The following is a 27,477-nucleotide window of genomic DNA, read 5'->3' on the forward strand; positions in this document are numbered from 1 at the left end:
ATATGAATAAGGGCTCATCTACACCAAGTGGGATATTCCACTATGAAAGTGGTATGAAAGCAGTATATAAAAGGCCGGAGCCACACTACTGCTTTGTAGCGATATTGAAGTGCACTGCAGGATCTACACTACTGCTTTATAGTGGTATTGAAGGGCACTGACAGCTGTTGGGGCCCAGGACACATCTACACCAAGCAGGATATAACACAATGAAAGCAGTATGAAAGTGGTATATGGCATGTGTCAATGGGCCCCAACAGTTGTCAGTGCACTTCAATACCGCTATAAAGCAGTAGTGTGGCTCCTGCCTTTTATACACTGCTTTCATACTGCTTTCATAGTGGAATATCCTGCTTGGTGTAGAAGAGCCTAAGTTGCAGAGAAATTTATTATTTATCAAGTAAATGTTATAAACAATATTCACAGACCCGAGCAACATTGGGCATATCAGCTAATGTCATATAAGTTTGTTAGTCCTTATGCTGCCACAAGACTTTTCATTGGTTTTGCCACAACAGACTAATTTATTTATTTATTTATGTATTACATTTTTATACCGCCCAATAGCTGAAGCTCTCTGGGCGGTTCACAAAGCATTGCTACTTCTCTGCAAACTGATCTCCCATGTTTGCTTTAGAGTGATCTCAGTGTTCGCCCCTCCTCCTCCTCCTCCTCCTCCTCCTCCTCTTCCTTCTATTCTAGAGAGCACATACAACGTTATGACGGGTTTGGATTACATTCCACAGTGTGTCATGGGTTATTTAACCCTTACACAACCCACACTTTCCAAGTTCAAATGACACAACAACCCCTGAGTTGTATATTCAAATAGGTGTCTGGATGCACTCTGCACATGCTGCAGCCTCACCATGAGTTAAATATAACTCACGATGGGTTCTTGTGACATGCGAACAGCCCCAATTTGATAAACATGGAAAACAATTCTGTGTTTTTATCTTTGATTAATAATTCCAATAAATCCTTCCCTTCCAAAAATAGCAGAGGAAACAGTAACAAAGACTAGAATAGCTAACACTAATAACATTCCCAGAGAAGCAGAAAGCATTATTTTTTTTAAAAATTTTTTTTAAAATACCCAACTTATTTTTATTACTTTAAACTCCTAAAAATAGGGTAAAGGGCCTGACACCTATTTTTAGGAGTTTAAAATAATAAAAATAAGATGGGCTGTGAGGAAGTAGAGAAACGCCCTGCAAACAATAATATGGTTTGCATGCAAAGTGCTGAGATTTGTGCTGGATGTATAAAGCCCCCTCCCCAATTCAATCCAGCCCCTACCCCTCCACTGCACGGTCCATGGAGATGTGTCTTTCAGTGCTTGAAGAGAGAGCCTTTGCATTACGCAATACAAACAAACAAACAAACAAGGCCAGGGCAAAGAGACAAAGTAGGCAGGGCATTGCTGCAAGATGAAGGAGCATTCCTCTAACAGCAGGCAGTACTCAGCTTGAAAAGAACTAAAAGTTTTGACATAAAATAAACCTTTAAAACAAATATACCAACATTTGCATAGGTAGAGAGGGTGGGATATTATCATCTCCAGTGATGTCACAGGTAGTACTCCAAAGGTGAATGTGATGGTTACATGACCCTCTTATATACAGGATCTTAGCAGCAAAGGGAAGGAGTTAGACCAGGATAATTATACAAGCCCTTGCAAGATCAACTCCATGGTGCTTATTAAACGGGATTGACTGGGTGGCATCTAAACAAATGGTTCATAGTCTGGACATCAACACACAAAACCAGTTAATAAAAACAAATGAAATCAGTATTTTTACCTGAGGTAGCACTGCTGGTCTTTGTCCTGCCAACCTCTGCAAGGAGCTGACCTGAGGAACTTTAATCGGCACTGCAGTAATGGTTCCCAAAGCCTGCCAGAAAAATAATAATCCAGGATTTGAAATGATGTCACCTTTTAGAAGTCTTTCTAGATCAAATTCTTCCCAACCGCCCTCCCCGGCCAACTCCTCTCGATGGTACTTGATAGAAATTCAAATTCTCACTCCAATATGCAATTCACTTGGCAGGTTTGTGCCCATCAGTTGCTCAAAGTCTAGCCTACCTCACAAAATTGTTGGGAAGATAGAACTGAATAAACTCCATGAATGCCACCCTAAGCTCCCTGGAAAAAGGACTGGATGAAAAATGTACAGCTTTATTAAGTGCATTTGCTTTAAAGGATTCCTCTAGATAGGGAATGTGGTTTAAAAACACAACTAATTAACATTTTGTGTGGCGTGAAACCAACATTTTTAGTTGGTGCCTGTGGCATGTAGCATAACAGACTTGTGTTATGGATTTGTCGCATGTGATAGTGTAGTTGCAATGCCCAACACAGAAGTGATACTCACACAGAAAACACATTGTGTGCTTCAGCCCTAAATAAGACACACCATTCCTTTCCGCAGCTTTATATCGGATCAAAATGAACGGCAAAATAGTTAAAATCAAGGTTAACAAAAAGCAGGGAACTCCACGTTCTATTCTTCAATTGCTGTCCTTTCCCAACACCACATTGCACATCTGACAAAAGATAACTCCCAGTTCAGAAAGCTGTTTTATCATCAGTCACAGCTACGTGTTTGTTCTATAACATGTGGGAAGGGGGGGGGGGGTTAAGCCCACCAATAATAAAAAAAAATGGGAATTGAGCAGCCAGACAGCTTCTTTGTACTACTAAGTTCATTTCTCCTGGTATCTGTGGACTAGGAGTTCTGGCTGTGTTTTCCAATGAAGCTGTCATTACTGCTGTCACCTACGCTCTCAGAAAATGCTGTCGATTTATTTCCCTGAAGAAGTTCAGAGTACTGCAGCTGCCTCTCAGGAGAATGAAAAAAATATATATGGGATTCTTCAGTTATGAAATTTTTAGTACCAAACGATACGTGCTTAATGTTTACCAGCCTCTTAATATTAAAGCTCTGTTGTTTTAATATTTAAAAGGGGGATGCAAGCTCAGCTGGTGGAGGTGGTTGTTTTCAGAAGACACGCTGTAAGGATAGAAAATCCCGGATTTCTTTATTTGTATTGTTATCTGGCTATATAAACTCTGTAACAGAAGGCTACTCAGAGTCATATTTGTGAACTGTTCTGTGGTTTGGGTTTGTTGCAGTTTGTTTACTTTACTCATCAGTTTTAGATTTGAGCTTATGTGCTAATATTAGCAAAATTGAGCTTTAAAAAGTCATTCAGGACAATACACCAACAAGACAAATATAACAGTAAAGTCAACCCCAAAAAGAAGGAATAGATAACTGGTTACTCATTTGTGGCACAATCCACCCAAAGATACACATTTTCTAATCCCATTGATTTCAATGGGAGTGAGTTCAGAGAATCACAGAATCATAGAATAGCAGAGTTGGAAGGGGCCTACAAGGCCAATGAGTCCAACCCCCTGCTGAATGCAGGAATCTACCCTAAAGCATCCCTGACAGATGGCTGTCCAGCTGCCTCTTGAAGGCCTCTAGTGTGGGAGAGCCCACAACCTCCCTAGGTAACTGGTTCCATTGTCGTATTGCTCTAACAGTCAGGAAGTTTTTCCTGATGTCCAGCTGGAATCTGGCTTCCTTTAACTTGAGCCCGTTATTCTGTGTCCTTCACTCTGGGAGGATCAAGAAGAGATCCTGGTCCTCCTCTGTGTGACAACCTTTCAAGTATTTGAAGAGTGCTATCATGTCTCCCCTCAATCTTCTCTTCTCCAGGCTAAACCTGCCCAGTTCTTTCAGTCTCTCTTCATAGGGCTTTGTTTCCAGACCCCTGATCATCCTGGTTGCCCTCCTTTGAACACGCTCCATACAGCTTGTCTTCTTGAAGTGGGCAAGCACTGGAACCTCACTGGAAAATATATCAGATACCTAGCTATCTGCTAACACCTATTAACATTAGAAAACCCATACCCAGAATATGCTCCTGAAACCTTCTAGCATTTTTGTTTTGTTTTTTGCCCATGGCATGAAAACCAAACTTCTCTGCCTGGAGAAGAGAAGATTGAGGGGAGACCTGATAGCACTCTTCAAATACTTAAAAGGTTGTCACACAAAGGAGGGCTAGGATCTCTTCTCGATCCTCCCAGAGTTAAGCATGTGTATAACTTTCTACCGCTGATATAAATAGAATTTATAAGGGCATGATCCAGCCAATTAGCCCCTTCTCATAAAAGTCAATCAATCCTGTTCTGCATTTTTGCAAACAAGGGTTCTCAGAGCAGCTAACTTTATCATAAAATGTTTTCATATATTCTAATTCCAATTCAGTTCTGTCATCACTCATGTAGACAAAACAGCAGCACCATGGTGCTCCCAGACAAGGCTTTCATTGCACTACTGCCTTGCCTTGTTCTAGGGATTTTATGGAGTGAGGGGGCGGTCAAAGCATTGTCTTCCACTCAAAGCCCTTCTGTGTTTTCCCACTCCTATTTTTTCTTACCACCCCCTCAAAAAAAAAGTTAAAGAAGAAAAGTGTTAGCATTTGGGTCCTCCATCAAGGACAGGGGTGGGCAACACGTAGGCCCCCTGCCCCCTTTTTTTTTGCAGCCCCCCCATTGCCCACTACTGCTGCACCACCCAATTTGCAACCAAATTGCAACAACGTGGCAGTGGCCGTGGAGAAAAATACCCCTGCTTTTAATAGCCAAACATGCAGTTTGCCACTGAAATGTAGTGGTGCGGCAGAGGCAAAAAAAAAGGGGGGAGTATTTCAAAGCCAACTGGCCCTTTCCCCCCACTACTGTTGCACTGGCAAATTTCAGGGGCAAACTGCACTTCTGGCTTTCAAAGTAGGCTATTTTCCCTCACTGCTACTGCCACATTGCTGCATACGACAAACCGGCAGAGCAGTTCCCTGTTATACCCCTGTTGCAGGTTGGAGGACTACGCCAAGAGAGAGAGTAGCTTACAGCAGTTCTACAAATGTAGTGGCCAGAAGTATGGCTGAAGTTGGTTTGCATTCAGTAAAAAAAAAAAACCCCAAATACTTCTCAGGTTGCAACAAAGGTCAATCTACATAAATTGGCCCTCATATTGTGCAGGGCAAATAAAGCACTCAATTGCAAGCCAAAGCCTTGTGCTCCAATGCCTTTTAAATGTTCAATAATTAAAACAAAACAAAATAACAAAAATGCACACGTACTAAGACCAAAATTAGAACAAGAACTCCTGCCTCACAGGCTCAGCTGCATGCATGCATACCAGGCATACATCACAACATTTTGTTGCAGGACTCTGGTTGTAAAATGTCCCTTGAATACATAAATCACACACACACACACACACACGGTGGGCATCTGTCCCTAAGCCTAATAGTGTTGTGAACTGCCCAGAGAGCTTTGGCTATTGGGCAGTATAGAAATGTAATAAATAAATTAATTAATTAAAAAAAAATAGTTGGGAGGTTTGGATTATTTTGCTGAATGCTCTTCATACATTCATCAAAATAACCCAGTTTGTGATTTGTGTCCCTTGTGGCTGCATTTCCAGCTGCAGCAAACTCCAGCCCTTCTCACTACCCCTTTTTCCTCACTTACTAGGGCACAGCAACAATGAAGAGAGCTCACAGGAAATGGTGTAGTGCAGCCTTCTACATTAGGCTCCGTCATTAGGTGAAAGCATCTAGAGATGATGAGGGCTGAGAGGGCTCCAGAACTCCACCCTGGTAGGAAGTCCTTGCCATTTGACATTCCCCAGACCTCTGGGGAATTTCAAACATGAAATTCCCAGTCACCGTTCATATTGCTACAGATGCACACAGTGCTGACCAGGGTTATCTGGGTTCAAAGTGACAACATTTATCATGGCTCTCATTGACCCTAGATGCTATAACCCACACTCAATCCTCAGACCTTCCAATAAAGGAAAAACTCCCAGTCTAGAGCCCTCTCTGATTTGCCTCCCTTTGAAGGCAAGTTTTGGAAAGTGAAGAGAATGATGTGGAGGAGTACTCCATGGGGTGTGTGGACCAAAAATGGCCCATTTAGGATTAGAGGTCTGGGTCCAATCCTATACGTGTCTGAGAATGAAAACCAATGGAACTTAGTGTCTGCCCCCCTCCATGTTCAAATTCCATCACCAATGCAGACAAAATTTTATGTGAGCTGCCCAGAGAGCTTCAGCTATGGGGCGGTATACAAATGCAATAAATAATAAATAATCAAATAATAAAAGAGTGGTTAGATCTTGGAAGTGACTTCCAACACTCAAAATTTCGTGGAAGTTTTATTTATTTATTTGTTGCATTTATATCCCACCTTTTTTTCCTTCCTAAGGAACCAAAGGCGGCAGACATAACCCTCCTCCTCTTCTCCATTTTATCCTCACAACAACAACTCTGTGAAGTAGATTACGCTGAGAGTTTGTGACTTGCCCAAATTCATCCAGTGGGCTCCCATGGCCTAGTAGGGACTAGAATCTGGATCTCTCAACTCCCGGACCAACACTCTAGCCACTACACACCACAGTGGAAGATAATAGTCTTTACTGGTTTTCTAAAAATCCTGATGGAGAGGGCTTGGCATACTTCCTGCAGGAGGGATTTCCATAACAAAGTTCAACTACACAAAACCTCTATTTCTAGTAACAACAAATTTCCCTTCGGATGGCAGCAGCAGCCCGGTCCAACACATCTGGATGGTACCAGTTGGGCAAGTCTGGTTTAGGGTTTGTCTTTAAGGTTAAAACCAGCACCTTAATTTTTTTTCTGGGACCAAATTAGTCACCCAAGTGGAGCTCTCAGCATATCAGTGCTACCTAAGGCTGGTGGCAGAGAAAAGCCGTGCTGCCATTTTCTGGGCCACTAGGATTTAGTTTGTGTGCTAAGATTTAATGTTTCCTGTTTCTTTCAAAATAAATTATTTGTCAGCACTAAATAAATTATTAACATGAAGAACAAGGAGTGCATTACTTTCCCAAAAGAATTTCAAAGTACTCTGCCGCAACATGTTAGCTTAACTCACTCTGTTTTATCGAGGAAACAATGAAGGCTCAAAACACAGGTTAAAAGAGCAAGAGAGTTGAGATGAAAGGGCAAAACTCCTAATTCATTACCACGTTGTATTTCGGTACTGAACACTAAAAACTTACTTTCTGGGATGAGATACCACCGTTTTTTTTATTGCAGCAGTCTGAAAAAAACCCCATGAATAATTATACTGGAGCTGAATGCTTTCATTTGTGCTGCTTTTTTCTTGCAAAAATCAGAATTTCAACTTTTTGCTAAAGAATAAGGAAGGAGAGATGGGGCTCATGAAATATTGGGGAGGAATAGATGTGTTAAGGCAAAGGGGAACAGCCTGGAAGAAGCATTATAAAATTGTAAGGCCTGGACTACTCTTCATACTGGCTTTTGTAGTATGCAAGTGACAGGGGCTGATGGGCATGTTTGCTTTAAAACAAGGGTGGCAACTTCGGGGGCTCTGGGGGCCAATTAAACCCCTCTGTGGTTGCAACCTCACCCCCATATGTGCAACACACACACCCCAAGACACTCCCCCACGCCACTCATCTCAGCAACTTGGATCATGATTGCTGAGAAGAGGCCAAGGTTAAATCATGATCCAAGTCACTAGGAGTTGGGAAGGGGAAGTGAAGTGCAACATCTGTTTCCTAAAGAAAGATCTTTGTGCGAATGCCATCAGAGATGAGGCAAGGCAGGCCTCACTATACAGGGAATTCCAGAACTCAGGCAGAGGCAAAGAGAAGGCCTTCGCTGTGGTCCAAACAAATGCACATGTAAGAAACCCTTCTCTTGATAATCCTAGCAAGGCTCACATGGAAGAAGATGGGCGCCTCTACCCGAGTAATCCAATACCCTCAATAAAACTTGGGCCTTACCTAGACCTAAGGTTTATCCCGGGATCGTCCCAGGATTGTCCCAGTACAAGTAAATGACACACAGGATATCCCGGGAGCAGGCAGGGACGATCCCGGGATAAACCTTAGGTCTAGCTAAGGCCTTGGTTTACTTGTTTTTCAAAGTGGAATGTCATGCTTAAAAAGAACTCAGCCTTACATCCCCATGTGACTAAGGCCACAGCTAGACCTAAGGTTTATCCTGAGATCGTCCAGGGTTCACCCCTGCCTGAGCACTGGATCCCCTGTGTGTCACCTAGATGAACAGGTTTGACCCCTGGACGATCCAGGGATAAACCTTAGGTCTAGCTATGGCCTTAATCGGGGAAAAGCTGTCTGGAAGCCAGGGTACTTGCTCCTAAATGTTCAGAGTGTATACATACACACACACACACACCATGATTTCTGTACGGAAAGCTTCTTACAAGACTAAAAGATGTGAAGGCCACACTTCTCCCTTTTCTATCAGGTGATACTATGAAGCACACCTCCAGATTCACTAAGCCAAATGCAGCCAACCAGCCTGCCAGATACATAGCAACACTTTTCAAGTCCCGGGTTGACAGCAGAAACATTTAAGTTTATCAAATACTGTTGAGCAGCCTTACATGCCTGGCTGGCTGCATTTGGTTTTGTGGGGCACAAGTTGCAATAAAAGGAAGGCCACTACACTGTTCTGGCAAAGCTAAGCTGCAGAACAAGGTCTAGAGGGGATTAATTTGTGGCGCAAGTCTAGCAGAGTTAGTAGGTTTTGAGGAAAACAGGGCAAAACCTGGGAGAGCTCCTAGCGCAAATTCCATAAAGGAATTTATTTATTTATTTATATATTTATATATTTATTTATTACATTTATATACTGCCCCATAGCTGAAGCTCTCTAGGCAGTTTACAATTCAGTTCCTTCAACGGATTTCTGAGTTGTGCATAGCATCTAAATAGAGAAAAGTTCTGCCTGTGGCTAAAAGATAGCAAGAAGGTGAAGGGCAGAACTCTAGCTTGGAAACTCAGCAACCTCAGAGTACTCCCTTGCTGTCCACAACCCACCCCAAATCTTCTCTGTAGGAAGGCTTATATGGAATGATGAGTCTTGGCCCGTTGGAGATTTGATGGAGCTGTATTCCGGTTCCTCATTTGGAATGTTTGAACCCTCCAGCCTCAAGGGGATTGTCTGGTATCAAATTGTCTTCCTCTGGGTGGTCTGCACAGTGTCATAGAATCATAGAATAGCAGAGTTGGAAGGGGCCTACAAGGCCGTCAAGTCCAACCCCCTGCTCAATGCAGGAATCCACCCTAAAGCATCCCTGACAGATGGTTGCCCAGCTGCTTCTTGAAGGCCTCTAGTGTGGGAGAGCCCACAACCTCCCTAGGTAACTGATTCCATTGTTGTACTGCTCTAACAGTCAGGAAGTTTTTCCTGATGTCCAGCTGGAATCTGGCTTCCTTTAACTTGAGCCCGTTATTCCGTGTCCTGCACTCTGGAGGATCGAGAAGAGATCCTGGCCCTCCTCTGTGTGACAACCTTTTAAGTATGTGAAGAGTGCTATCAGGTCTCCCCTCAATCTTCTCTTCTCCAGGCTAAACATGCCCAATTCTTTCAGTCTCTCTTCATAGGGCTTTGTTTCCAGACTCCCGATCATCCTGGTTGCCCTCCTCTGAACATGCTCCTTCTACAGAACTCCTTCTACAGAGTGCCCTGAGGTGAGGTCCTGCTGACCCATTTCCATAGAGATCCTTCTCCAGGGATTTGGAATCTGGAACAAGACACCAGCACGTATATAGGCATGTTGAGTTGACCGGAAATTTGAATAGGAGGTTGACTGATTCCCAACCCCAGAGAGGAGAAAAGACTGGATCACAGTGCCCTGCAGTCAGTGACAAATATGCACATTTTCATTCCCTCGCTTCATGCCATCACACCCCACAATATCTGAATGGTACAAGTATTTCACACATCTCAACCATATTGCTTTTTGTCATTCCCTGCTGCTGTCCTGCCTCTGCCTTCCATTTTGGAGAATAGGCATTTTCCCTTTTCTCCCCATCTGTCAAAAGAGCAAACTGGTGCACATTCTTATGAACCTTTAATTAACAAGCTGAAAAGACATTTTTCTGGCAATGCCTGACCTTTAAGCACTTTGTATGAATTTATTGATACCAGCAGAAACAATAATTTAAAAGGTTATTTTATGAGCGCAGAATAGTTTATAGCAGCACTTTTGTCAAGATAAATGAGTTTCTTATTACTACATTTATGGTGCTAAGCATTTTAATAAAAAAGGACTATAAAAGTCAAAAGATAACTTCAAATCTCTTCACTATCTGCGGTCTACATGCAGCCAACAGTGACCCTCTGAAATATCTACATTGCTATGCACTAAAGATAGGATAGGGAACTGGTAATAGAAGCTATCAAAGAAATCCCAAGCTGAAGCTATTGAAAAATAGTGGATATCAAACTGAGAAACAAACTGAGATCCTCCCAAAGTGCAGGACATGGAATAATGGGCTCAAGTTAAAGGAAGCCAGATTCCAGCTGGACATCAGGAAAAACTTCCTGACTGTTAGAGCAGTACGACAATGGAACCAGTTACCTAGGGAGGTTGTGGGCTCTCTCACACTAGAGGCCTTCAAGAAGCAGCTGGACAACCATCTGTCAGGGATGCTTTAGGGTGGATTCCTGCATTGAGCAGGGGGTTGGACTCGATGGCCTTGTAGGCCCCTTCCAACTCTGCTATTCTATGATTCTGTGATTCTATGATACACAATAACTTTTCTCATATATATTGAGAGATGGATTTTAACAAGTACTTAAGAGCTTTCTAAACACACATACATTCTAGACTGAAATGGAAATCTCAGAGCTTTGTCTAAGTTTTTAAACACACGTACACATCCATATTTCATCTTTAGACCCACACTTTCACCAGCCGCAATCCTGTGCCTGTAGTGTGATTCTCTCTTGTTGGCTATGTGGGGTCAAGGTAAGATGACAGCCTTGCTGAAAGGACAGCTGTACTCACACTTGCTTAAAAACTAATGAACAGGGAAGACGTGTGTCGTAGCACTGAAAAGATGGTACATTGGCAACCACATTTATTTATTTATTTATTACGTTTTTATACTGCCCAATAGCCAAAGCTCTCTGGGTGGCTCACAAAAATTAAAACCGTAATAAAACATCCAACAGTTTAAAAACACAAACACAAAATATAGTATAAAAAGCACAACCAGGATAAAACCACGCAGCAAAAATTGATATAAGATTAAAATACAGAGTTAAAACAGTAAAATTTAAATTTAAGTTAAAATTAAGTGTTAAAATACTGAGAGAATCCTCCAAGCAACAAGAAAACTGGAAAAGAAGCAAAAACTTCACCAATGGTGGGATACTGCTCCAGGGAACAGTTTTATTCACACTTGCCATGTTGTTATCTTCCAAGGGCTTTTCTAATATGCTTGTTTATTTAATACTTTTATATCCCACACTTTCAGCAGAGGGCAGCTAACAAAACATTAAAAACGCTACACTTAACCAATTAAAATGCACTACAATGACAGCAGCAGATTGAAAATCAATCCAATGAATACAACAACAGAGTTTTTTTAAAAAAACAACAACAACCCAGACTTCTATTTTATATTATTCAACAATAACTGAACTGAAACTACTATGAACTTGAGTGTGCAGGCTTGAGTGTTATAGTAGGAGAGAGTTCTGCCTCAAGAAATTAAACAAGATGGGATAGAGTTTAATAATTTATCATTAGTAATATCCACAGGCACTATATTTCATTTATATCTCATCCTTCCTCTAAGGAGTTTAGACAAGCATGAGTGGATCTCTCCTTGCCATTTTATCCTTACAACAGTCCTGTGAGGCAGGTATGTCTGAGACACAATGGACTAGCCCAAGGATAAGCAGTGATGTGAAATTGACTTGCTGTTCTATATCACAACAGAGGAAAAACAGAATTTTGGCCCTTTCCAACAGAATTAAAAATCTCAGTTCTTGTCCTGGATAGAACGTTTGTTGATGCTGCATTTTTCTAGAAACAGAATACTGCAGTTTGAATACAACACTCGGTATCTCCATAGCAGAAGGGTTTACTAACAAAATAGCATACTAGAGAGACAATTGATTAAAATCTATTATTGCCATGGCCATCTATTTTTAATAGTTTATTTGTTCAGACCCATTTAAAAAGCCAAGAGTACTGCTTACTTAAACAGGATTTTGCATACTTCAACATTATATTTCTATTAACATATTTTTTACATTTTATTTTTTGTTGCAAATACAAAAATACAGACAGAAATATGAAAAATACAGATCTCAGAAAGCTGTACAGAAAAAATTCTCCTAAGGTTTCCAGCTATTTCAACAGGAATTTGAGATCTTAGTATCAGGTATAAAGTATATGGTAAGTTATTAGTTTTAATTATCTGTTCTCTATAGTTACAAAGGGGGGAAATCTAAATTATGGCTGAAGGCAACAGTAGATACATTTTATATTACTTTTCTGCTCAAACCTAATCCATTCCAAGGAAGAAGCAGTGTGCAGAAAAGCATTCAAAGGACTGCATCAAGTAATAAGCAGCAGTGATGTAAGAAAACAGTTTGCCCATTTCACTGCTAAAAGGTTAATGGACACTTAGTTCCCAAAGTTTTTCATTATGAGCATGTTACAGATAATATATTTAAATCAGCTTTCTCTGGGGTTGTTACCCCAATTTTTTTTTAAAAAATGAAATGATTCAAACAATCTTTAGCAAAACCACAAAACTATGTTCTTGCTATTTTACAACTATCTTTGCAGTAAAAAAAATGCTGTTCTATTAGAGCCATCGCTAACCTTTCCATAATAGTATGTATACATCACTAAAAGCAAATACTGTTTCCTGTTGCAAATGAGACACCTAAAGCTATTTTAAAGAAATGTTTTTGTCTGTTACATGTTCAGTATTGGCAACAGAATGGATTTTTAATGTGGTAGTGACAGGGGAACAGATTACTATGGCAACTGCAAAGATGAAAATTCTTAACCTGAATGGAAATTCACTGAAGTAATTGCAGGGTGTTGTTGTTGTTGTTGTTTTAAAAAAACTCACTCTACATCCATTTTACAACGAAAGCAGCATTCAACCTTGAGCTTGCTTTATATAAATGCCAAGTACTAAATGCAACCTTTAAATGTAATCTGACTTTTAAAAACTTGAGGAATGTGAACTCAGTAATCACCCTTTGTTTGTACTCTACAAACATTGTAACAACAACTATTTTTATATACCACAGAAAAGGTGGAAAAGAAAAATATATCCTTTCATGTGGTAAGGCACATTTCCCCCCTACTTCTATCAAAATGCATTTTGAAAACGATATTGTGAATATGATTTCTACGTCTTAAGGAAGATATGAATGTCTAAATAAATATACTCAACTGAGGATAAGTCTTTATCTGTTCTCCTTCAGCCACCTGCCAGTTATTCACAAATAGACCCCAGTTCTGAAAACAAGAGACCAAAGCCACTAAATATACACACATATTTTCAAAACTAGTTCGAGATTTCAAAGAAACTTGTCGATTTCAAGAGCAATTTACATCAAAGAAAATAGATATTTTTTTAATTACTGATTTTTTTTCCTTTTAGTAATAGGACTCATAGCACTAAATATATTGTTACAGCCATGCTGTTTTGTTGTAAAAAGTGAAAAGATCACCTTTTCTTTTTAGTATTTATTTATTTACTTGCTACATATGTATAGCCACACCATAACGCAAGTTCTATGGGTTGTTCACAAAACAAATATACGAAGGTACTAGTGTTTACTTAGTAACTAAATCATGCTTGCTTACATGCAAAGTGAGGAAAGATTGTGAAGGACTATGCTGAAACCATTAAACAAAAGTCAGGGGGAAAAAGAGAGAGAAAGCAGTTCTGTTATTGATGGATAGCTCTCAGGACAGTGCTGTTATTTGGGGACTAGGACTGCCTGCCTATATAACTTCTTGTTCATTTCCTGCTCATTCTGTATCTTTATAAATAAACAATTTATTAAATGTGTCAACGTAAGACTCCAGCACTCCTTCATCAAAATGAAATCAATCTTGTAGCAGACTGACCTGGAACTTTCAACTACTATTAAAACTCCCTCTCTTTCACACACACACACACACACACACACACACACACACACTTACACTTAAGAAACATTGACTCACTGCTTTTTTTTAATGGTTACAGATGCAGTTAAAAAGTAACTACTTCTTGTGGGGTGGGTTTTTTGTGTTTTTTTGGCATGAAACAAGACCTGAACTAGAAAGAACATGAACTCCTGTCATTTCTATTTCACATTGTTTGGGGGTGAATATGCTACTTCAGCTACATTGAAATTCTGGATTTTTCCATTGTTTTCTGTGGGTGGTCATCACTATGGCACGAGTGTAGACTAAAAAAAGTGGATATTCAAAATGAACCAGGAAAAGTTTTCTGTAGGCAAGTGGTAGCTCTAAACTTATCTCTATGGCAAAATGTTGATCATAGCTGTGATTTCAAGCATTGGCGAAACACAATGAAAGGTGGTGGGAGACTCTTTCCCCCAAAAACAAGTGGACAAAATTATTTTCCATTTCTCTCAAAATGATTGGAATGTGCCTGAATGTTTGGTCTCCTATCTCTGGTTCTGCAAAGGCTAAATACTTGCTCTTTTTTTATTTGAAAGTTGGGACGCTGGACTAGCTAGTGGGGCCTGGGCCTCAGATTCCTTAGCCCTGTTTTTAATCTAGCTATGGATGCATGTTATAGACTTAAGTCCTCCAATTCCATATAGTCAATAACAGAAAGAAAAGAACACACATACACACAGTTGTGGCAGCATTTGTCCCACCCAGGGCAGTTCCATACATTATGACTTCTGTAGGAAAGATACTGTTGAAAACATGTAGATGTCATATATGCCAAGGGTCCCTTAGCTAGACCTAAGGTTTATCCCGGGATCGTCTCAGGGCCATCCTTGTTCATGTAAATGACACACAGGGGATACCAGGAGCAGGCAGGGACAACCCCAGGACGATCTCGGGATAAACCTTAGGTCTAGCTAGGGCCAAGATGTTGTTTGCTGTAAGAAACACCATTGTAGGACTAGGTTGGGTACCAGCTGAAATTACTGGTGAGAAAATTTGAGTATGCAATCCCTTTTTGCCAGTTATACATTAGATTTCAGATTTAGAGTCATCTCCCATCTTTGTGTTTGACACAAAGAAACCACTGCCTAGGGAAGAAGCAGTAGGCAGGGAAGTAACTACAGTAGCATAAGAACACAAGATCATAAGAAGTGCCCTGATGCTGGATCAGACCAAGGGTCCATCTAGTCCAGCACTCTGCTCACACAGTGGCCAACCAGATGTCAACCAGGGGCCAACAAGGCAGGACATGGTGCAACAGCAGCCTTCCGCCCATGTTCCCCAGCAACTGGTGCACACAGGCTTATTGCCTCGAATACTGGAGATAGCACACAACCATCAGGGCTAGTAGCCATTGATAGCCTTCGCCTCCAAGAATTTATCCACCCCCCTTTTAAAGCCATCCGGATTGGTGTCCATCACTACATCTTGTGGTAGTGAGTTCCACTATGCGCTGTGTGAAGTCCTTCCTTTTATTTGTCCTGGATCTCCCACCAATCAGCTTCATGGGATGACCCCTTTGGGTTCTAGTATTTTGAGAGAGGGAGAAAAATGTCTCCCTGTCCACATTCTCCATACCATGCATAATTTTGTAAACCTCTATCATGTCCCCCCTTAGCCTCTTCTTTTCCAAGCTAAACAATCCGTTGATATAACCTTCCATAGGGAAAATGCTCCAACCCCTTAATCATTTTAGTTGCCCTTTTCTGCACTTTTTCCAGCCCTATAATATCCTTGGCAACAAGTGATGGACTGAAGGGCTCAGTAGACAAGTAGGCAGGCAACAGAGTACACCATGGAGTGGAAGTACAGAAATCATTGATTTGGTCACTCCACTGTGGAAACCAGAGATAAGACTAGCTAATTAACAGAAAAGGAATTGCTAGAATATTGCTCCAGGACTTAGCTGGAGCCTATTTTGGGGCTGAAATAGTCCATCAGCAGGGAAGGGGGCACTTTTTTTAGGCCCTACCTATCCAAAGGAACTTTGGTCTTTGTACCTGAGTGGTACACTGCACATTCTAGGGGGGTTGTGATGACTCTGGTTGCCATCCTCTTGCCTGACACTGGCATAGTGGTGAAGGTGGGAACCCCCGAAATAATGGGGTTTCTTGTGAGAATTGTCAGTCTGAGGACATGAGCAAGGAACACTCTTATGGAGTTGCAGATGGAGGCAACATGGTCAATTTGTCAAGGAGATGTTTCCACGCTGCTTGTACAGATATAAGGATGGAAAGTGTCATAGTTTGGCTCAAAATATCAGCAAGTGCTGCTCCACTGTTCGCAAGAGTATCTCAGGATCCTCAAAGGCAATGCAGATTCTAATCATGTCATTCCAAAAATGATGCCCAATCTGACTTCTTCCTCCCACATATATCACCATGACTAGGGAGCACAGAAAGAGAGGGTTGGTTCTCATATTTGAAGAATTGTTTAAATAATATCCATGTCGCAATTCAAGTTCACCAGGATTACCCCTGGAAATAGCAGAACATTTGTCTTCAGGTACTTTAGGTTAGCATTTTTACTGCCATGCTGAATGAATGCAATTTTCTCCTTGTGGTTCAAATGAGGTGCGTATGTGTTAACAAGGACCTTAACAAAGGAGCTGTGTAGACTTGTTTTACACATCTTTTCTTTAGGTGCAAAGACCTTGCTGTCAATAACTACACAGTCTTAAGTAGTTTTCAAAGATTGTCAAACTCTGTGAAGCTATCCCTCAATGAACACACTTTTCCCATGGACATGATTTGGAAAGACCTGTAGTGTCCATTGTGATGATGGGAATCTCTGTTACTGATCTAATGTCACCATTAAATTTCTCAATTAGGCCACGTATCTCTGGGCCACTAGCCATCCAGCATCTCAGTCTTGATTCTATGCCTTACCCATCATTTTTAAAGTATTGCATTGCTTTGTTTGTGCAGTTTTTTTTCTTATGCTGAGAAGAGGTCATTTGTTTTATGAGCAAACTGACTAGAGTTGAATGCACTTTATTTTAAATATTTATTTCAAAACTACATATCATTAAAAATGTATTTAATGTTCACAAACAGGTCACTTGACCTCAAAACTACAGAAATACATTCTTACATACAATATTGTTACCAAGAGGCTCAACCTTAAAACCATGCCAAAATATTTGCCCAACTTTTGACTCCAAAAATCCCATCCTATCCAGGAAGATAAACTAAGCTGAGGCTTAATCATGCCAGGCAAAAAAGAAGCAAGTGTATACTGTCTGCCCCACACCCCATTAGGTTACAACATGTGAGTCCCAACACTGGAACCTCACTGGAAAATATATCAGATACCTAGCCACCCACTAACACCTATTAACATTAGAAAACCCATACCCAGAATATGCTCCTGACATCTTCTAGCATTTTTGTTTTGTTTTTTGCCCATGGCAGGAAAACCAAACCCTCAGTGTCATCTACATCTTCTCTGTCATTCCTATGATCTTAGACAAAATCCTTTTCCCAAAACCAAGGAATTATTTTTTTCAGTGAATAAAAGGAATTATTTTACAGTGACAGTGGAGTTCATCACCTAGTAACAAGAGTTTATCACCTGCTCCAGAAGGAAATTTGTTCCTCCTTCGATGAGGAAGGACATTTTTGTCCTTCCTATTTTTATTTATTTATTATTTTATTTTTTACAAACCATGTTTCTTTTTTACATTGCCAACACATTATACTGGTTTTGTGCTTAAAAATAACCTAAATATTCTTTTCATGATATTTTTAAGGACATCAGTTCGTCTTTTACATCAGTTTCAAAGTCCATGTTGTGCCATATTTGCTGTTCAAACCTTGCATCATCAAACTGGTATCTGTCCTCCTTAGTACATTCTTAAACATTATTTTTTACACACACCAGTATATTCTATCTTTGCACTATTACTGCCCCATAGAAAGAGCTCCCTTCTATCCCTCCACAGATTTACAGATAGATAAATATCTTTGCCCCAACTCTCTCTCTCTCTCTTAATTTCCTTAATCTCAGACAGCTACACATGTCTATGCAAGCCATATTACTTGCACTCCAGTCTATATCTCTAACTTAATTAGGTCTCTTGTGTGTCTATCCATCTCCTACTGACCTGCAATCTCCTTATTATGTATCTGTCTCCCCTTCTCCTCTATTGTAGATCCCTTGCATAGTGCTTTGTCTCACTCAGTCCTTTCGCCATCCCATATTTTCCCTACAGAGTTAACCATATTATTGCTGGTCCAATCTGAGTTCTAAGACTGGATAACTACAACTTCGTAATAAACCATATATTTGATTAATCTGAACTTTAGCTTGTTGTCTCTTGGGTGACATACTTCTTGCCATAGCACAGCACGACCTTGTTTAAGAAATCCTAACAGGTGTCCATTCAAGAACATGTGCATGATTAGATGAACATGATCAGACTTGCAGACAAGGACATAATTGTAAAACACAGTAAAAAGGACACCAATTTTACATGGCCATCACAGTATACTGGGCACATTTTTAAAGATGGCTCCACATGTGAAAGTGATTGTAAAACCTTTATATACAACTTTGTAGAATCAAATCTTATTACAACTTCTTCTTTTTTTTACAAACTAGCACCCAGATGAAAGTACATAGCAAGTCAAAAAATTGAATCTTGTGCCTCAGATATGAATATTAAGAAGAGAATGAATTATGAAACTGGATGATCTCAGTCAATATAATAACTTGTCAGGTCAGGTAGAATTATTGGACCCTAGCCAGAGAACCCAAAATTTGATTTCATATCCCTCAAGCTTTGCGAACAAAGCCCGCTCCACTTGAAGTTATTACATTACCTCCTTTGTGTTTAGAAAGCCATCAGGTATAACAAAGATAAATTGGGAGGAAATAGTGTTTTCTATTTATTCAGAAGTATTTTTAAAAGCCAAAACCAACAAATGCAGTTTTTGATCTCTTGCCAAAGGGTAACATGATTTTAAATATTTATTACACTTTGATGAAAAATATATGCTCATGACTACATATTTTGAAAGGTTGGGGAAACTACAATAGGGTCTTGCATAATGGATTAGGGACCATGCCTTTGACCAGCATAGTACGTATCTAACAGGGTGTTTTCCAAAAGGTTACTGCCACCATCTTGTGAAATCCTGCCCTTACGCATTCCTGCCAAAATTCTGAAGCAATCCCAAAACTATTGTGCTAGAAAGGTTTGCGTTTAAGAAAATATCTATATAAATAAAAATGTAAATGTTCGTTCGAAACAGACGTTATATCTCCGAAAGTTCTTCACCGATTGCTTTGAAATTTTGACACAACGTTGCATTCGAATACGCGAGCGTTGTTATGTAACTATGTTCTATATGGGGTCAAAGGTTTGTCTTAAAATCGAAGAAATAGGCCTCCTCAAAACCAGTCCTGCTGATCATTGTGACATCGCCAACCAGTAGGCCAATCCGCTGCTTCTGCCTCCTCTCTTATTTGCATGTTCTCTCCTATTTGCTCTTATAGGTCATTGTGACATCGCCAACCATGAAACAAGAATGTGTGGCCAGGCGCCACGATTTTTCTCAGCTCCTCGTGATTCCTTGCAAGGAGCCGGGACCCGCAAATGGGGCACAGCATTCCTCAGGAGTTCTGTGCCCATTGGGGGTGGGGTGGGGGGAGCAGGAAAAGTAATTATTTTTAAAAAAATCACTCACCTTTTTCGCATGAGCGTTCGTGCGCTGCAGGCCCTTTAACAAAAAACAAAAATAAAAAATGGCAGGCGCGACACCTCTCCATCTGAAGTCGTCACGCGCTGTGTGTGAACTGAGGGGGAGATCTCGCGAAGAAGAAGTTGCGAGATCTTCACCCCTCCATCCCGCTAGGTCTAGCTAAGGCCAAAGGGTAGCTGCTGCCTCCCCCTTTGGCTGGGTGGAGGAAAGCCATTGGTGGATGTACTGCTGCTGCTGCTGCTGCTCTCACCGTCTTGCCCCCTGCCTCCTCTCTCCAGGGCTCACTTGCAGCTTCGGACTCTGCCACCTCCTTCCTGTACCACTAATCAGAAGAGGTTGTCCTCTCTATTCTTCCTCTGCCCCTGCTCATCTGCCTCTTTACACCACCCTTTCCCTGGCAGAGCCACAGTTTTCCCAGACTATCCACTTTCATTTTCCAGTCAGCCAGTCTGGGGCTGCAGGGATGCACCTGACAGTACAGATCTCAACAAACAGATACTACATAGCTCCTTGTCTCTCCTTCCTCCTGTTTTCCTCATCTCTTTTCCTTCATTGATTTGGTTTCTAAAGTAAACTTTATTTGAGCTACTAAGTCAGTTAAACAATGAAGAATTAGTTTGTGGATACGTTTTAATATCGGGATTTGTAGCTATATACAACTGCTTAAGTATACTTAGAACACAATCCTATTGATGTTTAAGGGGGGGGAGTCCTACAACAACCAGCATTCCCCAAATGCTGAAAGCTATAGGACTTTTCCCTGACTAAACATTTAAGTTTTGCAACTTTTTGTATGTATTTTCCTATGGGATGCATTGTACGATTTTTCAACTAAATACATGTTTTATATCAACTTTCCCCAACCTGATGCCCCCTCCTACAATTCCCATCAGCCCTCAACAACATAGTCAATGGTTAGGAATAATGGGAGTTGTAGTGCAAAGGCTGTTTTACATTACATTGGGAAAGGCTGTTTTACATTATGTTGATCACAAAAGCCACAGTGACTACATTAAAGGGCGGTGAAAGGAAATGAAAAGAAAAAAAGTGCTGAGAAGAACACCAAAACAACGTGAATACATTTGCAATGGCCATCAAAAATAGAGGACAGATGGCATTTTAAAAAAGCAAAAGAAAAAAGCAATGAATATGGAATGAGGTAAATACCATTTTTAGTAGTTATAGCCAATTCCAAACCCAGTGGTGAGTATTTATAACTAAGATAGTTATCAACAATGTGCATCACCTTATACTTAGCACAGTCTTTCTTCACTTTGCCATTCACTTAGTTTGGAGTATACTCTACTGGTGTGCTGAGCTGAAGAGAACAAACTGTAACAAGATAACCTATACTGATATTCACTAGCTTAATGTGTTCTGAATTTCCTATAAGCAGATTTACTTGCATTAACCCAACTTTAATTGGCTTTATTGTGCAGTGATATAAACTTAGTACTTTTTAAAATGACTGTGCTGTAAAGAAAAGATAACTAAACTCCAACATCAATATGTGGTAATAAATATTAATGTATTGTAAGCACCACATTTACCACAATGTGATACCAGTTTATTATACGCTGATGAAATCAAATGGCTCCCGTTAAGTTATCAGGAAGGCATTTTCAGGTATTCCTAGTCACTTTGACAGGATTTGTCAGCCCTGTAAATTGACATCATGCAAACTAGACAGGGTTCTGTGTCCCTTTTCTCCACAGTTTTTTTTTAAAAACTGAAAAGCAGCCTCAGAAACTGCAATACTTTCCCTTTCTTCCATTTGTCTGTTCAAAATCACATCTTCTAAGATGGAAGAAGAGAAAAGATGCCAGGGGAGAAAGTACAGGAAGGAAAAGTTGCAGGATTTCCATATCATTTCCTCCATGGAAGGAAAATCAATTTGAAAAGTGCAATTTTTCACTGAAAAATAATCAAAACCCAAAAACATGGAGGATGGAAACATGAAACTCTATGTAATATCTAGTTTAACGTTCATATTTGCTATTAATGCAACTGAAACATACCATTTCAAATAATATTTATTTACAATGCCTTGGAACCAGAGATGGCTTGTGCACAGGCGGAAGAGCAGTTTCTGTGCTTATTTATGTATTTATTACATTTCTATACCGCCCAATAGCCGGAGCTCTCTGGGCGGTTCACAAAAATTAAAACCATTCAAAGTATAAAACAACAGTATAAAACCATAATATAAAATACAATATAAAAGCTCAACCAGATAAAAAGAGCAGCAATGCAAAATTACAAATTTAAAACACCAAGTTAAAATTTATTTATAGACTGTTAAAATACTGGGAGAATAAAAAGGTCTTCACCTGGCGTCTAAAAGCATATAATGTAGGTGCCAAGCGAACCTCCTTAGGGAGCTCATTCCACAGCCGGGGTGCCACAGCAGAGAAGACCCTGCTCCTGGTAGCCACCTGCCTCACTTCCTTTGGCAGGGGCTCGCAGAGAAGGACCCCTGAGGATGACCTTAGGGTCCGGGCAGGTACATATGGGAGGAGGTGTTCCTTCAAATAACTTGGCCCCAAGCCATTTAGGGCTTTAAATGTTAATACCAGCACTTTGAATCAGGCCCGGACCTGGACTGGCAGCCAATGAAGCTGGAATGTGGTCTCATCAGCCAGTCCCTGTTAGTAACCGTGCTGCCCTGTTTTGTATCAGTTGAAGTTTCCGGACCGTTTTCAAAGGCAGCCCCATCTATAACGCATTGCAGTAATCCAAACGAGAGGTTATGAGAGCATGGATAACTGTAGCTAGGCTATCTCTGTCCAGATAAGGGTGCAGTTGGTATATCAGCCTAAGCTGATAAAAGGTGCTCTTTGCCATTGAGTTCACCTGTGCCTCAAGTGACAGTTCTGGATCCAAGAGCACCCCCAAACTACAGACCCGATCCTTTAGGGAGAGTGCAACCCTGTCCAGGACAGGGCAAACAGCCACCTCGCTTGCTTAAGGCACCCCTACCAAATTCCTCCAATATCCCCATCTTGCTGCAGCCTACTGTGGCCAATTCCACACTGTCTCAGAGATACCATCAACCCTCAGGAGCAGCTTTTAGGGGAAGTTCAAGGGATTGTCATGAGGGGGGTGGGGGTGGGAAGACCCAGGAAAGCCCTGTTGTACAAGCAGAATTCTACTCAAACATTTCTGATCCAGCCCTCAAGTGGGTCCCAAATGTGGTTTCCCACTACAGTTGTCCAATTAATATAAATGTGTTTTCCAACACACATTCAGAGCTTCATATCCAAATCTATTTTTAGAACTTATTGGAGCAGATTTCAGTCCCATGGGACTTTAAAAAACAACAACCATGTTTCTATTTTGAAGTCCAAGTCAAGTTTATTGTACTTCGCAAGCAGCCATCATACAGCTTCACATAGATGCGTTACAGTCATTCTATTTTCAGTATAAATGCTACACCTAAAAAAGCAAGTAAATAGAAGAGTTTGCAGTCTACCAGTGCACACCCAGGCTCAGATATTCAAATTCTGAATCAACCAAATGCCCTACAACAGACTCCAGTAATGAAATGCCACTTCTTAGTAATTAATAGAATCAAAAGAACTGGTTGAGTTGCAAAGCCATTTATTTCCAAAAGTGGTGATTTTTATTAAAGTTAAGTCAATAGAGAATAAGTATATCCTGTACTTGCTACTTTTAAAAAAAATACAGATAAGACCCATCAAAGCTAAGCAGTTTTACGTACCATTGATTTCAATGGGAAGATTTAAGCATTTGATTAAGTCTCCCATTGAAATCAACAGAGCTTAAGGATGCAATCCTATGCATACTATCTGGGAGTAAAAGCCACTGAACTTAATGGGGCTTGCTTCTGAATAGACATATATGGAATTGCATATTTATGACTGTATCACACCCAAGAGATCCCCACCCCTCAGAATCATCTTAACATTATATTACTACAAACTCAAATCATACAGAGTCTTCATATAGTTTATTCTGTTCTTGTTTTCAGAGTTGCAAACAGAACTAAATTTTATTTTTTTATTTTTTTGACACTTTCATGAATGCTAGCTTGGTAATTTACACAAGGCTAAGACAACCTCCATGTACAATGAAGCAGCTGCAATGCATTACCATTTTAAAGAGCGTTCTTTTGTTTTTAGAAGTGAATCAAAGCTCTCCATGGGGGTTATTTTGATTGGCGTCAAAACAATGAACAGCTACCCCTATAATTCATTTGAGCAGAAGAATCCTAACTTTCTACTTATAAAGCTCCCTTTTAGGTATGTCTTTTTAAAATTTATTTAAATAAGAATCCAGTATTTTCTGGGGAAAGCACACACCCAACCCCCATGCTAGCACTTCTGTTGCTGTTAATTCAGGAGCTGTAGTTTAGAACTGCTGGCTAGTATACGGATTACTAGATTGTTCCAACATGGGACTTCAAAGCATATGCAATTCTCCCCCACAGATCCATTTCTTTGGGATATTCGTTTGAATTAAAAAAGCCAATTAATTTTGTCCGGACCTCATGCTAAATAGACCGTAAGGGACTGCATTAATACAGTTTAGTTCTTAGAATTAAAAAAAATCCAGTTAACTAGTTGTGGTTCAATTCAATGGAGATTTTTAGCAAGGCAGAGAATAGAAGACTGACCAAATCAGGGACTGTCTAAAATGGCTTCAAGATATAGACCTGAGCTAAAGCTCCCTGTGAACAAAGTAAGTTCATAGGTGATCATATACAAAATAGATATTCACAAAAGGAAAAGCCTATAATATAATAAATGCACAGTCTTTGAATGCAAGTCTTTTGAAGCCAAATTATGAAGCTGAATATTCTATTAGAACAATTCATACATTCGGAAAACTTTTTGACATGATGTGTCTTGAGAACCCTGGTAAGTTCGTAAATTAATGTTTGCTTTGTCATCTGTGACAAATAAGCATTGCTTCTAAGGAAGCAAGCACGGAAGCTTTTACAAAGTTGATGAGAATGGGTACTTCTTCATCTTTCAGGTTATTAGTGTACCATGACTAAAATAGGTATGTGTGGGCAACTAGAATAAGTAATATTTGTATGGGCAAGTAACTTTTGTGGACTGTTCGCAGAGCTAGTACATGAGATGCATCCATGTGGATAATATGATCTTCAACATCCATGGACACAGTCACAGCTTTCCAGTAGTGATCTCCACAGTAGTTACAACACATTTTTCAGCTGCTGTGATCACAGGAATGCCTTCCGGGCAACTAAAATTATATCTGTGGACAGATCCAGTGTAAGGAACATAACCTGTGTTGGCCTTATTGCTTAAGTCTGGCTAGGCCCTAATCTCTTTTCTGAGCTAGCAATACTGGCAAAGCCTATGCCTTCAATCAATATGAATATAGAACACTTTGCATCCCTTTGCTTGTGTCTGGTTTGTTACCCACAAGAGCCTGGGACCTCACCCCCTGCCTGTGGGCAATGTATGCCCATGAAGTGTAACTGGCTTTTGAATTTGAAGATACCCAGGCCAGTTGATAGTTCAGGGCTGAAAACAATGCACTACTCTATACAATTCTTTCTCAGGTCCCAGATTACCAGTGGTGGGTGGGGCCAAAGGGGGGTGGAAGACAGGCCCCAAACCCCAAAATGCCAGCATATTTTAGTTTACTACCAGTAACTAAACTGGTACTGCAACGCCCTCTACATGGGGCAGCCTTTGAAGACGGTCCGGAAACTGCAGCTTGTGCAAAATGCGGCGGCCAGATTGATAGCTGGAACAGGAAGATTTGAGCATATAACACCGATTCTGGCCCGCTTGCATTGACTGCCTATATGTTTCCGAGCCCAATTCAAGGTGCTGGTTTTAACCTATAAAGCCCTACATGGCTTGGGACCACAATACCTGATGGAACGCCTCTCCTGACATGAACCTACCCATACACTGCGCTCAACATCTAAGGTCCTCCTCCGAGTGCCTACTCCGAGGGAAGCTCGGAGGATGGCAACAAGGGAGAGGGCCTTCTCAGTGGTTGCCCCCCGACTGTGGAATGATCTTCCCGATAAGGCTCGCCTGGCGCCAACGTTGTTATCTTTTCGGTGCCAGGTCAAGACCTTTCTCTTCTCCCAGGCATTTTAAGCAGCATTTAATAACGTTAAGTTTGTTTTTAATGGCCCCCAGAATTGTTGTTTTAAATGGATACTGTTGTTGTTTTTATACTGTTTTTATGTTTTTTAAAATTTTTGTGTACTTTTAATGTTTACTATTTTTAATTGTTGTAAACCGCCCAGAGAGCTTCGGCTGGGGGGCGGTATATAAATGTAATAAAATAAATTAAATAAATAAATAAACAAATAAATAAGCCAACGTAGGCTTTTTCTGGAGGAAACTGCACAAAAGCTGGGAAAACACCAATCAGTGATTGAAGGAAAGGTGTGGGACCAGGTGATTGAGATGTGGCCTTCTGGGGAACCCTGGAGGGATGGACTGGGTCCCTTGGAGGGCCAGATTTGGCTCCTGAACCTGAGGTTTTGCATCTCGATTATAAGGACTCCGCGCATAGCACTTAAGAACAACTGGTTTCTTTGCTGAGACCTGTCCAGGGTACTGAAGTACCTATCTTTGACATCTCTCCTGACTCTGGTTCTTCCAAGGTGATACACTCTCTTGCATGCAAATTAGCTGCTCTTGCTATCTGTTCCACGCTACTGATGGCCATGCTTTCTTCAAACTCTGCTACAGATTATTCTCACCAAGTCTAGGCACATTTCTAAAAATTCTTGTTTCATCAAGATTAAGGGTTTAATTCTCTTCTCAGCATGCAACTAATATGGTGAATTTATATTGCGCAGCTACAAAATCACCATTTAAACTTATAGCATTCTCAATTTAAAATAGAAGCAGAGGATGATGTTTGGGGCATCAGGCCTCTCAACAGAATATGTCTGAGCATGCAAAGTTTATTTTTTAATCGGGGCATCACTAACATAAACCCATTCTTGATATGGATTTTAGGATGCATAGCTTTTAGACAAGGAAGTTTCTTTAAGATTTAATAAATAATCCCAGACAGAAGCAATCTGCCTTGGCATTGGATATCCTAATCTGCATAGCCTTTGGAAGATACTGAAGGACAGATAAACCAGTTTTTTCTGCATCTAAACCATGGGTGAAGAAATGCTATCATTCTAATATTCAGAATCATGCTTTCCAAATGTGATTGTTTTAATGATCATGAAGTTCAGTCTAAGGCAATGATTATCTCTCATTGTTCTGAAACTTTTAGATGGTGTAATTCAAACTGTAAGCATGACAACCAGCCCTTTCAGGCACAGTACAGGTATTCTCTCCATCTTCTCATGGAACACAGCAGGCTAGAATTCTCAGTTATGGAAAGAACATCCTTGAATTATTACAAAAATAATAAACAGTTTCTCTTCAAGAACCATGTGCCACAGAATCAGGCACTGGTAAAATATCTGAACATCACAATGTCTGAATCTTCCCTTCAGTTATCAAGGCAGCCAGGGGGAAGAGGGAGGCAGGAAGATCATAGGAGATTCAGTGTGTGTGTGTGTGTAGGGGGTAGTTAGTAGCAGGCAGGATGCTAATTTTGAATCACATAAATGCAATTCTGTCACATAAATGCAAGGCTCTAATTATCAAGGTTTGAGTCACAAGCATTTATTCTATGCTGCTAATTAATTTTATACTAAACCCCCTCCCCAAATATTATACCAATACTGTCTAGAGT

At 40.4% G+C, this 27,477-nt stretch overlaps 1 protein-coding gene across 2 annotated transcripts in view; it reads right to left on the minus strand.

Moving 5' to 3' along the window:
* Window positions 1-27,477, minus strand: part of PHF21B (PHD finger protein 21B) — a 298,381-nt gene that overhangs the window by 71,676 nt on the left and 199,228 nt on the right. For both annotated transcript variants that reach the window (XM_063133363.1, XM_063133362.1), the window contains one exon: window positions 1,803-1,895. In XM_063133363.1, coding sequence (XP_062989433.1) covers window positions 1,803-1,895 — 93 coding nt within the window. The remainder of the gene's footprint in view (window positions 1-1,802; window positions 1,896-27,477) is intronic.

This window comes from Elgaria multicarinata, chromosome 9, assembly GCF_023053635.1.
Source record: "Elgaria multicarinata webbii isolate HBS135686 ecotype San Diego chromosome 9, rElgMul1.1.pri, whole genome shotgun sequence".
NCBI lineage: Eukaryota > Metazoa > Chordata > Lepidosauria > Squamata > Anguidae > Elgaria > Elgaria multicarinata.